This window comes from Diceros bicornis, chromosome 22, assembly GCF_020826845.1.
Source record: "Diceros bicornis minor isolate mBicDic1 chromosome 22, mDicBic1.mat.cur, whole genome shotgun sequence".
In the NCBI taxonomy this organism is placed as follows: Eukaryota; Metazoa; Chordata; class Mammalia; order Perissodactyla; family Rhinocerotidae; genus Diceros; species Diceros bicornis.
The window spans coordinates 52,687,547-52,699,736 of record NC_080761.1 but is presented as its reverse complement, the minus strand read 5'-3'; the positions used below and the strand labels follow the sequence as shown (position 1 = coordinate 52,699,736).

The 12,190-nt window shown below is 41.4% G+C and overlaps 1 protein-coding gene across 4 annotated transcripts in view; it reads right to left on the bottom strand.

Annotated features, from left to right (window-relative positions):
* The window catches only part of ACO1 (aconitase 1), a 64,420-nt gene that overhangs the window by 28,905 nt on the left and 23,325 nt on the right, over nt 1-12,190 (bottom strand). For all 4 annotated transcript variants that reach the window (XM_058565938.1, XM_058565937.1, XM_058565935.1 and 1 more), the window contains 6 exons: nt 11,787-11,955; nt 10,257-10,394; nt 3,445-3,514; nt 3,131-3,314; nt 2,456-2,595; nt 597-768 (listed from right to left, as the gene is read on the bottom strand). In XM_058565938.1, coding sequence (XP_058421921.1) covers nt 597-768; nt 2,456-2,595; nt 3,131-3,314; nt 3,445-3,514; nt 10,257-10,394; nt 11,787-11,955 — 873 coding nt within the window. The remainder of the gene's footprint in view (nt 1-596; nt 769-2,455; nt 2,596-3,130; nt 3,315-3,444; nt 3,515-10,256; nt 10,395-11,786; nt 11,956-12,190) is intronic.

The following is a 12,190-nucleotide window of genomic DNA, read 5'->3' as shown; positions in this document are numbered from 1 at the left end:
TTAGTTAATTAATTAATCAATCAATCTACCCTATACAGTCACGTGCCCCATAACGATGTTTTGGTCAACGACAGACCTTATATACAAACGGGGTCCCATAAGATTAGCACCACACAGCCTAGGTGCGTAGCAGGCTACACCCTCTAGGTTTGTGTAAGTATACTTTATGATGTTTGCACAACAACGAAATCACCTAATGATGCATTTCTCAGAATGTAACCCTGTCGTTAAGCCACTCATGACTAGGTCTGTGAAGAGGATGAGAGCGAATGCATGCCAAGTGTCTGGCACTCAGCAGATGCCCCACAGACAGCAGCTACCATACTAAGATCTCTTGTTTCATGTCAAATAACTAGCAGTAGACCAGTATAAATATCTAGGTTTCTAGAGTACCTGTGCTCTTTCTATTGGCCGTACTATGTCTACCTCACATCTTCTGAAATTCCAACAACCATTTTGACTCCACAGAGAGAAGACAAAAAGTGTGAATCTGACCCAGTGCACCCCCAGGGGCAGAGGCGGAAGGGAGAGCTCTGGTTCTCAGGGTTCTACGAAACTTTACAAAGGGCCTTCTGCTTTCACAGGTCTGCACTTACCCGTCTGCACCAGGTACTTGATACTAACTTCATCAACCGGGAAAAAGGCAGCAGTTGCTCCGTACTCTGGACACATGTTGGCAATGGTAGCTCGGTCAGCAATGGACAACTGGGCTACTCCTGGCCCGAAGAACTCAACAAATTTGCCCACTACCCCGACCTGGCGGAGGTGCTGTGCAGCAGAACAGCAGCAAAGCTTGAGACTTGAGAGCCCATGTTTAACAGGCAGCTAGAAATTCTTATAAAGTAGCTTTGTGAGTCAACACAAAAAATTAGCTCAACATATTTTTTATTACTTTAAAAAATAAAACTTAAAAATCATGCCAACTAAATACAACATGGTATCCTGGACTGGATCCTGGAACAGAAAAGGGACATTCTGGAAAAAACTGGTGAAGTTTCTAGTTTAGTTAATAATGTCATAACTTCGTTGACATCTCCATTTTGATAAACGTGCCACCGTTATGTAAGATGTCAACATTTGGGGAAGCTAGGAGAAAGGCAACAGGAATGCTCTGTATTATCTTTACGTGAATCCTCCTGTAAATCTAAAACTACGTCAAAACAGTTTTTCCAAAAAAATGTAATGCCAAAAATACAAATAACAATATTAAGAAAAGTTTTTCAAGATGAGAAACACCCTCTCTAATGAGATCATTGGAAGTGCCTTGAAGTGCTAAAAATTAAATAAATTCTTTCAACCCAAACAAATTATGACTTGCACCATTTGAGTAAGTAAATGGCTTGTTTTCAAGGGTATAATGAACAAATTTCCTGAACACAGGTACGAGTCAAACGTAACCAAAAGATGCAGACATTCTGACTCCGGTATCTTTTCCCTACAGGCCAGTGGCCAGGGCTGGGGCCTCAGAGACTGACTTGGCCCTTTCGTGAACTGTGGACAACTACATGGATAGGCTCTCTGATTACATGCGATTCTCCCAAACCTTGTGGGCAAGGCTTATATTACTCCATATTTGAAGAACAATGCACAGATATCTACAATAGGCTATAGTGTTCAAATAAATCCAATTCCAAATTCCATGAAGATTAAATCAAAGAGGAACTTTTTTTGGCCTTTAACAGTCTAGTGTCCATCCCCAACACCCCAGCCTCCAAACTAGACAACCAGAAAGAACTGTTTATGATAATAAAGACCATCCCTTTCGTAACAATCTTTCAAAATGAAACTGCCTTCTTTTCGCAAAGCAAGCAAATGACAACAAAAGATTATTTTCCTAAAGGAAAAGAAAAGTAATATTTTCCAGCTTGGAGAAACATCTGTTACAATAATGTAACTTATAACAGAGAAGGGAATAAAAAAAGCCAAGCATTATTCGTAGGAATTTGTTATTTGCGTATAAAGAAGAACCATGTAGAAAAAATGTATCAAAAGTATAAACACATGCGTTGGAGTGATTCTCGTAAGCTCAAGATAGTGATTATTTCTAGGAATGGGGAGGATGGCTTTAGCCATAAATATTACATTTTATTTCTTAAAAAACATACACAGAGAGAGCTCTGAAGCAGACGCGGCAAAGTGTTGCCATCTGTTAAGCCTAGGTGGTGGGCATATGAATGCCATTTTAATGTCTGTGTATTTGAACTATTTCACAATTTCAAAAAAATTTTTTAAAGAAAATGATCCATGCAGCAACAGAAGGGTTGCTTCAGATCATTATAATTATCTGAAACAACCACAGAACTGTCCCCTTATCTCACCTCTTTTTAAGTCACCGACATCCTGTTTCCTAGCATTTCCAGAACACATGGAAACCACCATGTTTTCCTGAGACTCCATCTGTATTTCCTCCCTGCAAGGACTCTCCAAGACCACAGAGGGGGCAGCATATTGTTACCTTGGTAATGGTGAGCACGATGTCAGTGGACGTGACCAGAGGGTGGGGATTTCCCACCAGCCTGTAGCCAATCACTTGGGGCAGCACCATGCTGATTGGCTGGCCCAGCATGACGGCTTCTGCTTCGATACCACCCACACCTGCAAGGAACAGGTGTGACAGAAGAATGCTTCCATTATTCCCCGCTGTATCCCTCAGGCATCACACAGTGTCATTAACAGGTGATAGAACCAGTTACCATGTTTTGCTAGTACAGAGTTCTGTTTCTATAAAGAACAGTTATCTTTTCTCTATTTCCCTGTACAGAATTTTTAACAAGTGTTTCTCAAAGTGTGGTTCCCCAAACACTGGTATCAAAATCCCCTTGATTCCACACTGAAATGGAGAGTGGGGTTCAAGAGTCTCCATTTTTAACAAACACCCCAGGTGATGTTCATTTATTCTAAATGTCCCTAACCTCTTATTCCAGTTCATTCTTTCAAACATTATTATTGAGTGCCTACTAGGCATGAGGCACTTTTGGGGGCATTGCGCATACAGCTGTAACAGACAAAAATCCCTCTGACACTTGAGGTCATGCATGTTCATGCTCCTGGGATGTAACGGTATCAAAGTAAATTGAGGTACATGCCACAGAACAGCATATGTGCAACAGGAACCCAGCAGAACACTCACCCCAACCGAGAACGCCCAAACCATCAATCATGGTCGTGTGCGAATCCGTGCCCACAAGGCTGTCTGGGTAATAATATCCATCCTGATCAAATACCACTCTTGCCAAATACTCCAAATTCACCTGGTGGATGATTCCTGAGCCAGGGGGAATAATCCGCATGTTGTGAAAAGCCTGAGAACCCCACTAGGATTGAAAAATGGGAAGAACACTATGAATGCCTGGTGCACCTCTACGAGGCCCGTCTCCTATGTACCTCTCCCTTGTACCCCGCATACGTAAAGAACCAGTCAATGGGACCAAGCTCTGCCCGTACCTTTAAAAATTCAAATCGTTCTCTATTTCTTTCAAATTCCAAGTCTTGATTCTTCTGTAAACTGTCTTCCCTGTCAGAGAAAAAAACTAAATGCATAAATTTTAAGGCTTCAAATGTCACTGGCCAAACTTATTGGTGATGAACAAACAAAATGACAGTTTCACCCGCAGGCCTGCTGGGTGGCATCATGCGTCCATCACACGGGAAAGGAGCGGTAATCAGCGAAAGTAAAAAGAATAATTATTATTCCGTTCAAGTGATTTCTACAATGCCTTTAAACACGGTGGGTAGAAAACATTAAGTGAATTCATGTTAAAACGAAAGTAATCATAAAGTCTGACTCTTAGGAACAGACTCAAGACATTTATGATGACAACAGCAGCTTAGATGTTTAAAGAACCCTTGTGTCCGTGCTCCTTTCTCATCCATGACCTTGTTATAACACCCCTCCGAGCTGAGCCACGTCTGGGCTGGCATTTTCATCTGTTTATGGTGGGAGACAGGGAACCAGCCAAGAGGCACAGGCATTTCTAGAACCACAATCTCCTATCTTTTGGACAGAGGATTATGAGGAGGACGGTGCCACGCAAGAACAACTGTGAAGCCCAGATTATATGCAGAGGTTTACACAAGGTCATTCAGTCCATCAGGAATGACATGGGTAATGCAGGGCATCAAGAAGCTTGTCCAGAGTTCTTATTATCAAACTACATTGTTTTTAGTCAAGGTTGAATAGGCCATAGTCACAACTCTGAAAGTGCAGCACACAGAAGGCGCATACAAACTGTGTGTCACGGATTGAGGGAACGGAGGAAAGGATGGTAAAATTAATAGCTCAGACCCAGGTAGACTTCATTAGTTGACAGTTAACACTTATTGACATTGTTAGGAACCAGACACTATTTTAAAGACTTCACATTTACTTTCTCATTTAGTCTCCATAATAACCCTTTGAGTTAGATGCAGCTAATATCCATATTTTTCAAAAGAGGAAGCTGAGACACAGAGAGGGTGAGAAACTTGCTCAGGACCACACAGCTACAGATGGTGGTACTGGAATTGAAACCCAGTCAGTCTGACTCCCGAGTCGATGCTCTAAACCTCTACACGTACTGCCTCCCTGAAGCAGGAGTTACAGACACCGCAGCAGTAATGGTGGCAGCGGTAACCACCACCACCACAATAATAATAACAGCAGGAGCTAAAGTGCAAGATTATGTCACAGGCTCCAAGTGCTTTACACACACGAACTCATTCAGTCATCATAACAACCCCTCACACAGGTACTACTGTGACCCCAGTGTAAAGAAGAGGCAGCTGAGGCACAGAAAGATAGATTACTTGTCCAAGGTCAGACACTTGTCACCGGAACCCAGGTCTGTGTGGGCCTGGAGCCCCTCCTTTAACCACTATACTCTCACCCCGCTCTTCCTTCACTTACTAATGAGCTACAGAGCCTACCGCGGGCCACGTGCTGGGACTACAGCGGTGCAGGAGCAGCGTGTGCCCTGCCCTTCTGGAGGTCAGAGCCCGGGGAGGGGTAGAGAGGAGCAGGCAGGCGATTCTACAATGGGACCATCTATGTCATGATGCGGGAAGAACAGGTGACAACGGGCAGCACACTCAGACCAGGGAGTCAGGGATGCCTTCCAGGAGGAAACGACATCGATGTAGTCTGAAGGCTGAGGGGGAATCTGTCAGATAAAAAGCGGTAGGTGCTCCTTGGGGAGAAAAGGACTAGAGGCACTTACTATTTACGCTGCAAAAACCATGCTCAGTTACCGTCCTGAGTTTCTTCTCTTTTTCTCTTGATGTGAATATTCTCCAAGGTAAGTGTCAGCTGCTTTAATGGGATTGCTTTCCCCAACTGCCCTAGAGCAGGGGCCACAACCTGGAGCGCAGGGGCCATGTCCGGCCCAATACCTGCACATGTTGGCCCTTGAGCAAAGAACAATCTTTATATTTTTAAAAGTTGAAAAAAAAAAGAATATGTGAACAGAGACAGTACGTGACCAGCAAAGCCTAAAATATTTACTATTGGCCCTTTACAGTTAAAGTTAGCCAATCCCTGACGTGGAGAATGAACGTCTGTGAATGTGTGTGTGTGTTAGAGAAAAGCAAAAGGAAGAAAGAGAAAGGAGCCCCTGGTATAGTGGAAGAAGGCAGGACTGCAGTGCTGATCCAGATCAGCAGACCCTCTGGACCCTCTAGATCCTCTGCAGCTCTTCCTCAGGGTACTCATCTCCACCTTCTCACCAGTACACTGAGGGCTCCATCCCTCCAGTTCCCACCTGTCTCTTCAGGTCCAGATCCATACTCCCAAGGTATCCTGGGCCTCTGCATAAGGAATACCTCGGGCACCACAAACTCAACAGGTCAAACCCTAATGCATGACTTTCTTTCCTAAATCTTGTCCTCATCCCTGTCTGTCCATATCTCGTCTAATGACTTCCTCTCCTGCCACTTTGTAGCTACAGTGATCACAATATTTATTCTAGAAACAGCCTCCTGACTGGTTTCTCTGTCAGTCTATTCAACCTGTCTTTTGTGCTGTCACCAGAATGGGTTTTCTACAAACATATCATCAGGACCCATCTTGAATCTGCCAATGGATTCCCATTTTCCAAATAAAGTACGAATCCCTTGCCTTAAAAATCAAAGTCCTTCATTCTGACCTCCAACTTCCTCTCTAAAGCCTCTTCTCTCCTCCAGTCCAAACTGTTGCTTCAGCCACCCGGTAGCCCTCAGGCTGTCCCCAAACCCCACTTTCCTCATGCCTTTACACACTCGATCCTCTGGGTGCAGAATGCCTTTCCAGCGCTTCTCTCTTTGGTAAACACCCTTCAGCATCCAGATCCAGGGAAACTCCTTGAAGGACCCTTCTGACTCCCCAAGTCGGGGTGATCTGCCGCTTTCTCTGAGGTTACTATACTTACCAACTGCACGAAAGCTGTGTGTTCACTAACTCTCTCCTCTTCTAAACTAACCTGTTTCTTAAACCAATACTGGCACACAACAGATCTGTTAAATGGATTTAATTATTAAAAAAAGGAAGGCATCTTGGAACATTATTCCTAATCATGTGCGACCCTGCCTCTGGTGCCTCCATCTCTTCTGTCCTCTGGGCACTGTGGACCTCAGTCATTGTCCCTCGTTCTCTTGCCTCCAGCACCAGAGGGTGTCACAGCTTCTTGCAGCAGAAGGGTGGAAGGCGAACATCACTTTGATGTAAACAAGATATTCACAGGACAAGCAAAAGCCAGGAATGCTTAGTCTGTTTTAAGATATGTTAATTCCAGGTAAAAACCTATTTACTCATTAAAAGAAAACATCTTTTATGCCAAGTTGGGCTCAATTAACTTAGTTCTAGTTATTGGAAGGAATAAACAGACCTAGAATTTGGATTTTTTCCACCACTCAGAACTTTCCTAAATTCACCCAATCTGGTGAACTTTTAATAAGATCTCTGAATGCGAATGGCCTCACAAACTAAAGAGGAAATTTTTCCTTATTTACATAATTTGAATTCAGATTTGGACATAGTTCAAAGTTTCTGAGTGTTACATTTAATGGTACTCCACAAACTTACAAACAGCATTTACAGAGGAGATAGTTTTCACACTCATGAAATCCAGTCAGAAATCGTTATGATATTCTTGTTGGGATTAAAAAAAGGGTATTTCTGAGATAGCTTTGTAAAACATTACAATAATGCGTTAGTTAGATCCTCAATTCCTAGAGATAGCGTGAGGTCAATTAATATTATTCAAACCAGGCAAAGAGCTTAGGAATATTTTAACTGAAAAAATTTATCATCCTACCACTCTTTACCCAATTTTTCCAGTTCATTTCTGGAAACAGCTGGAAATAAGCCCACAGCATACACTTCCACAAAAGTTGAGACATATCACATTTAATTCCTTACAAAAATGAGGAAAGAGACTGGGAGGTCAAATTGCAAAACCAAACTCAAGAAATAAAAACAAAACATGACCAACGAAAACACTTCTAACAAAAATGTTCTCTTTAACTACAAAAAAGAGAAAAAAAGTGCTTGCTAGATTTGGATATCAATTTGGATCAAAGTTCACCTCTGGACTTTGCTGTTTTCCTAACAATATTTTCAGTACTACAGTGTAATGGAAAAGGTCCATAAAAAATTGAAACCAGAGTTGATGGATGTCAAGGTTTAAAGGGGAAAAAAAAATCACAGTGAACCTAGTGATGACCTAGATTCATTTAACTGCTTAATAGTTAGGAGCTCTTTGAATTTTGAGTCAAAAGACTTTAGACATTAAAACAATTACAATTCTGTCTCCACCAGTACTTTCACCTTCAGGCCAGCGAAATGAAGGTCAATTATCAACACCGAGACTCTCCAAGAAAGATCAAGTTGCCCATGATTTTGTGAGGCTACTTTTATCACTTCCGAAGTGAGACTTTAGGAAATATCCTTATTCTTAAATAGGATAACATTTTGTGTATATATTTTTAACTCTTCCCTTTGAAACCAAACATTAAATTGCACTCATGTGATCGAAGGGGGTGGGGGAGAAAGATGTTGCCTAAGGATAGGTTTAGAGTCCAAAGGAAAGGTAAGAGCTGGCAAGCGTCCAGTCTGTTTGTTCCAAGAACCATCAATTCAGGGGACAAAGTAGATTTCTCTTTATCCTGAATTTACCTGGTTTGGATATTGGTGACATTAATTTGAGAATGACCAGTTTCTACATTTCCCTTGAGGCTGTATGGAACCCACTTAAATCCCCAAGGAAGTAATAAAGGTTTTTTTTTTCCCTTTGAATGGTTTATTTCATATTCTTAAATGACCTTTTATTATTAAAAAAGTAGCTTCATATTGTAAAAATAAAGAACAGTTAAAAAACCAGAGATGATCTTTCTGTCTAACTTTTCACCTAGCTGAGATTACTCTATACACGCAATTTATATCCACTCACTGAGCTATGGCATGAGCATGTTCCAAGTGTTATTAAGCACATTATAAATATAACCGTAAAGGTCACCTAATTACTCCCTTTAAGGATGTACCATAATTTAATAAATCATTCTCCTTTGTTGGACATTTGGAATGCTTCCAGGTTTTCAGTATTATAAATAATACTTTAATGAACACTCTTTAGTCATTAAGCTTTTTCTGAATTTCAGATAGCTATTAAAAGGTATGCTTAGAAGTGGAAATTCCAGGACCAAGGCTAAGGCAGTTTCTAAAGTTCTTAATACCTATTGCATTCACCATTTCTAATTTGCAGTGCAATCAGCAGTGTACAAAAGTGTCTCCCTCATGACACCTTTATAATTAATAATGTTTATTTTCTAATCTTTACTATATTGATAAGAGAAAATGGTATCTCAAGGATTTAATTTACTTTTTTATTACTTGTGAGGTTGAAAAGGCTTGATATAATGTTTACTATTTGCATTTCCATTTATTGTGACATGCCCACTTCCTTTGCCCATTTATCTGCTGGGTCTTACTATTTTTCTAAATGGATTATACACACTGTTTATATATCAAGGATATTAACCCTTTGCCATATTTGTTGCAAATACTTTTCAAGTTATTTCCTCCTAGCTTTGAAGTCATTAAATCTATACATTTTTTTTTCCTTTTTTGCTTCGTTCATTGCTTCTAAATTTAGCAAGGTCTTTCTCATGGAGACATTTGACACATATATACTCAAATTTTCTTCTAAAATTTTTGATGATTTAATTTTTATAATATGAATGCTTTAATTCATATGAACTGCTCCCTCCACCAAATAATTATTTTTCCCAGCACTGTATGCAGAATAGTTACTTCTTTCCCCACTGATAGGTGATGATAACTTTATCTAGTTATGCTTCTAGATTAAGACACCAGCCTTCTAGCAGTACCTGGCTACCCTCCCTGTATCCAAAGGCTTGTGTGTAACCTTGCAGTTACTTCTATAAGAGATAGAGTGTTCTCCCCCTCCCCTGACAGTTTGCTTGACTGTGTGACTTGCTTTGATTAATATCATTGTGAACAGAAGTGATCCTATGCCAGTCCTGTTCTAGGCCTCGAGACAGATCGCCCTCTTGCCCTCTCGAGCCTCTGTAATCACTAGATAGCTGCTTTCTCCTTCAGCCTGAGCTCCAAAAGAAACACACCTGGACTGGAGCTGTGCCGGCTGCCCAGCAGATGTGCAGCGCAGTGTATACAGTTAACTTGGCCACTGCAGCACCGACTGTCCTCAGCCTAGGTCAGTTGACCTCCCAACCAACTTACAGGTGTGTAAGAAACAAACTCTTACTGTCGACTGCCTCTAAGATTTTAGGGTTATTGGTAGGATTTTGGCAGGAAAAGAGAAGCAGATACCCCAAACAACAGAAGAAGGAACAAAGGAAAAAAAGGGATAGGCATTATGGAAACCCACATGGAGAGGCAGAGTTAGCCAGATATGAAATGGTTAATGGGGATCAAAAAAGGAATATGGCTCCAGTAGTTAAAAAACCCAAACTCTTGCAAAGTCACACACACTTGTATCGACAAGCACTCATGGCAAAAACTAATGTGTGCGTTTTTCATCCAGACTTCAAGCTGGATTTAAACACAGGTTGCCCCCACCCAAGATGTAAAAAAAAAAAACGTTTTAAAAATTCACCCTCCCACCAAAATAAAGTCTTCACTGCAAAACCTATATTACATTTGAGTTTTCCTGAATATAGCTTTTAAAGATTTTCTTCTTTTATTTAGCTACACACACACACAAAACACTTGCACTCCAAGATTACGCACAAAGCAAAAAACCCAGGTATTCATCTTAATCTCTCACCTTCTGTTGAAGTCAACCTGGATGGAATGATCAATTACAAGATCAGCAGGACAGACAGGGTTTATTTTCTCTGGGTCTCCTCCTAACTTTTTCACGGCATCACGCATGGCAGCAAAGTCAACCACAGCTGGCACACCCCTAAGAAAAGAGAGGATGGAGCAGAAATAAATCTGTTAAACACGTGTAACTGGATTTTCAGCTTTTGCCTCCATTGACAATATTGGCAACGGGACTGTCTCATCAGTGGAGCTAACAAGGGATGATTTAGAAAAGTGAACGTTTCTAAACACATTTCCTTGAGCAGAAATCTCGTAGGCAGTAGGTGCCATGACTGAGTGGTATTTCTTTCTTTCTTTCTTTCTTTCTTTCTTTCTTTCTTTATTTATTTTGTGAGGAAGATCAGCCCTGAGCTAATATCCATGCTAATCCTCCTCTTTTTGCTGAGGAAGACCGGCTCTGAGCTAACTTCTATTGCCAATCCTCCTCCTGTTTTTTTTTCCCCCTCAAAGCCCCAGTAGATAGTTGTATGTCATAGTTGCACATCTTTCTAGTTGCTGTGTCTGGAACCCGGCCTCAGCATGGCCGGACAAGCAGTGTGTCGGTGCGCGCCCGGGATCTGAACCCTGGCCACCAGTAGCGAAGCGCGCACACTTAACCGCTAAGGCACGGGGCCGGCCCCTGAGTGGTACTTCTATACACATCTTTACCACTGTATTCAAGTTAACAACAAACAGGTCTCAATAGAGAGACTATGGGAAAGCTGGCACTTCAACACTCTGGAACGTTTTACTTCCGTGACTATTTCCCATCACAGAGTGGGGTAACAAAGACCTGGAGAAGACATGCGGATCACACCTTCAACTTCAGATGAAATTTAATTTGGTCTTTTCTGATATAATTCAGAAAAGTAGGCTGTGAATCAAATTTATCTTAAGTGAACCCTTCCTTCTTATTATATTAGAGTATAAAATTTGGGTGAACTCCCTCTAGAAAAATAAAATTTGGACTCTAGCAGGAATAAAATAAATTTAAAAATGGAAAGGTAGTGCCTCAAAATAGAGGCCATGATGGAGCAAAGATTTCTGAGAACAGCAGCATGTGAGCTGAGGCTTAAGAGCAACAGGTCAGGCCTTGTGAACCACGTATCTTCTCCCCTCAGGGGACAGCACATCTATGTTCTAAGGACAGCTGTTTGAAATCTGGCCCCGTGGGTGATAGGACGTAGGGGAGAAAAGACTCCTAGATCGCTCCACTCTGTGCTCCTTCTTTTCCCTTTAGCCAGTGTACTCAGAACTAGGGCCTTCAAGACCAAAGACAGTAGCCTTTGCCGTTGGAAAACGCGGAGTGACCTGATTTGCCTGAGACAATCTCTTGCTGTCAAGGATAACAGCCCCCTTTCATTTTCAAAAGTATCTGGATATTGGGTAATAAATCATACAGTCATTGTGTGTGTGTGTTTTTAAATCTTTCTTTAAAGGCTTTCTTTAAAGGGAGGCAGTGAAGAGGAGAGTGAAGTGACATTAGGCTCACGTAAAGTCCTGCAGGATGACACGGGCAGGCTTAAATGGTACTTCTATGTTCTTATGCTGTGTGACATTCCAATTTAGGATATTTTCAATGTCATTTTTCTTCACTAAAAATTGATCACAGTTCCGAACGGCTGCCTCCAGGAGAACTCTGATAGAAAACGGTAAGCGTCCTAGGAGTAAAGGAGAAAGTGTGACAAAACAAACAAAAACGATGAGACACCTTATTATAAGAGCTCTTTAAAGCCAGTCTCTATATAAACTTGATACAAGGCATCAGACTATTCTTCCAACAGAGACAGAGGGTCCCCTCAGTTTAAAATATAAGGATATTGAACAGGTATAAGAGACATTCAGTTCTAGAAAGTCCCCACAGATTGGGCAAAAATAAAACACTACAGTTAATGC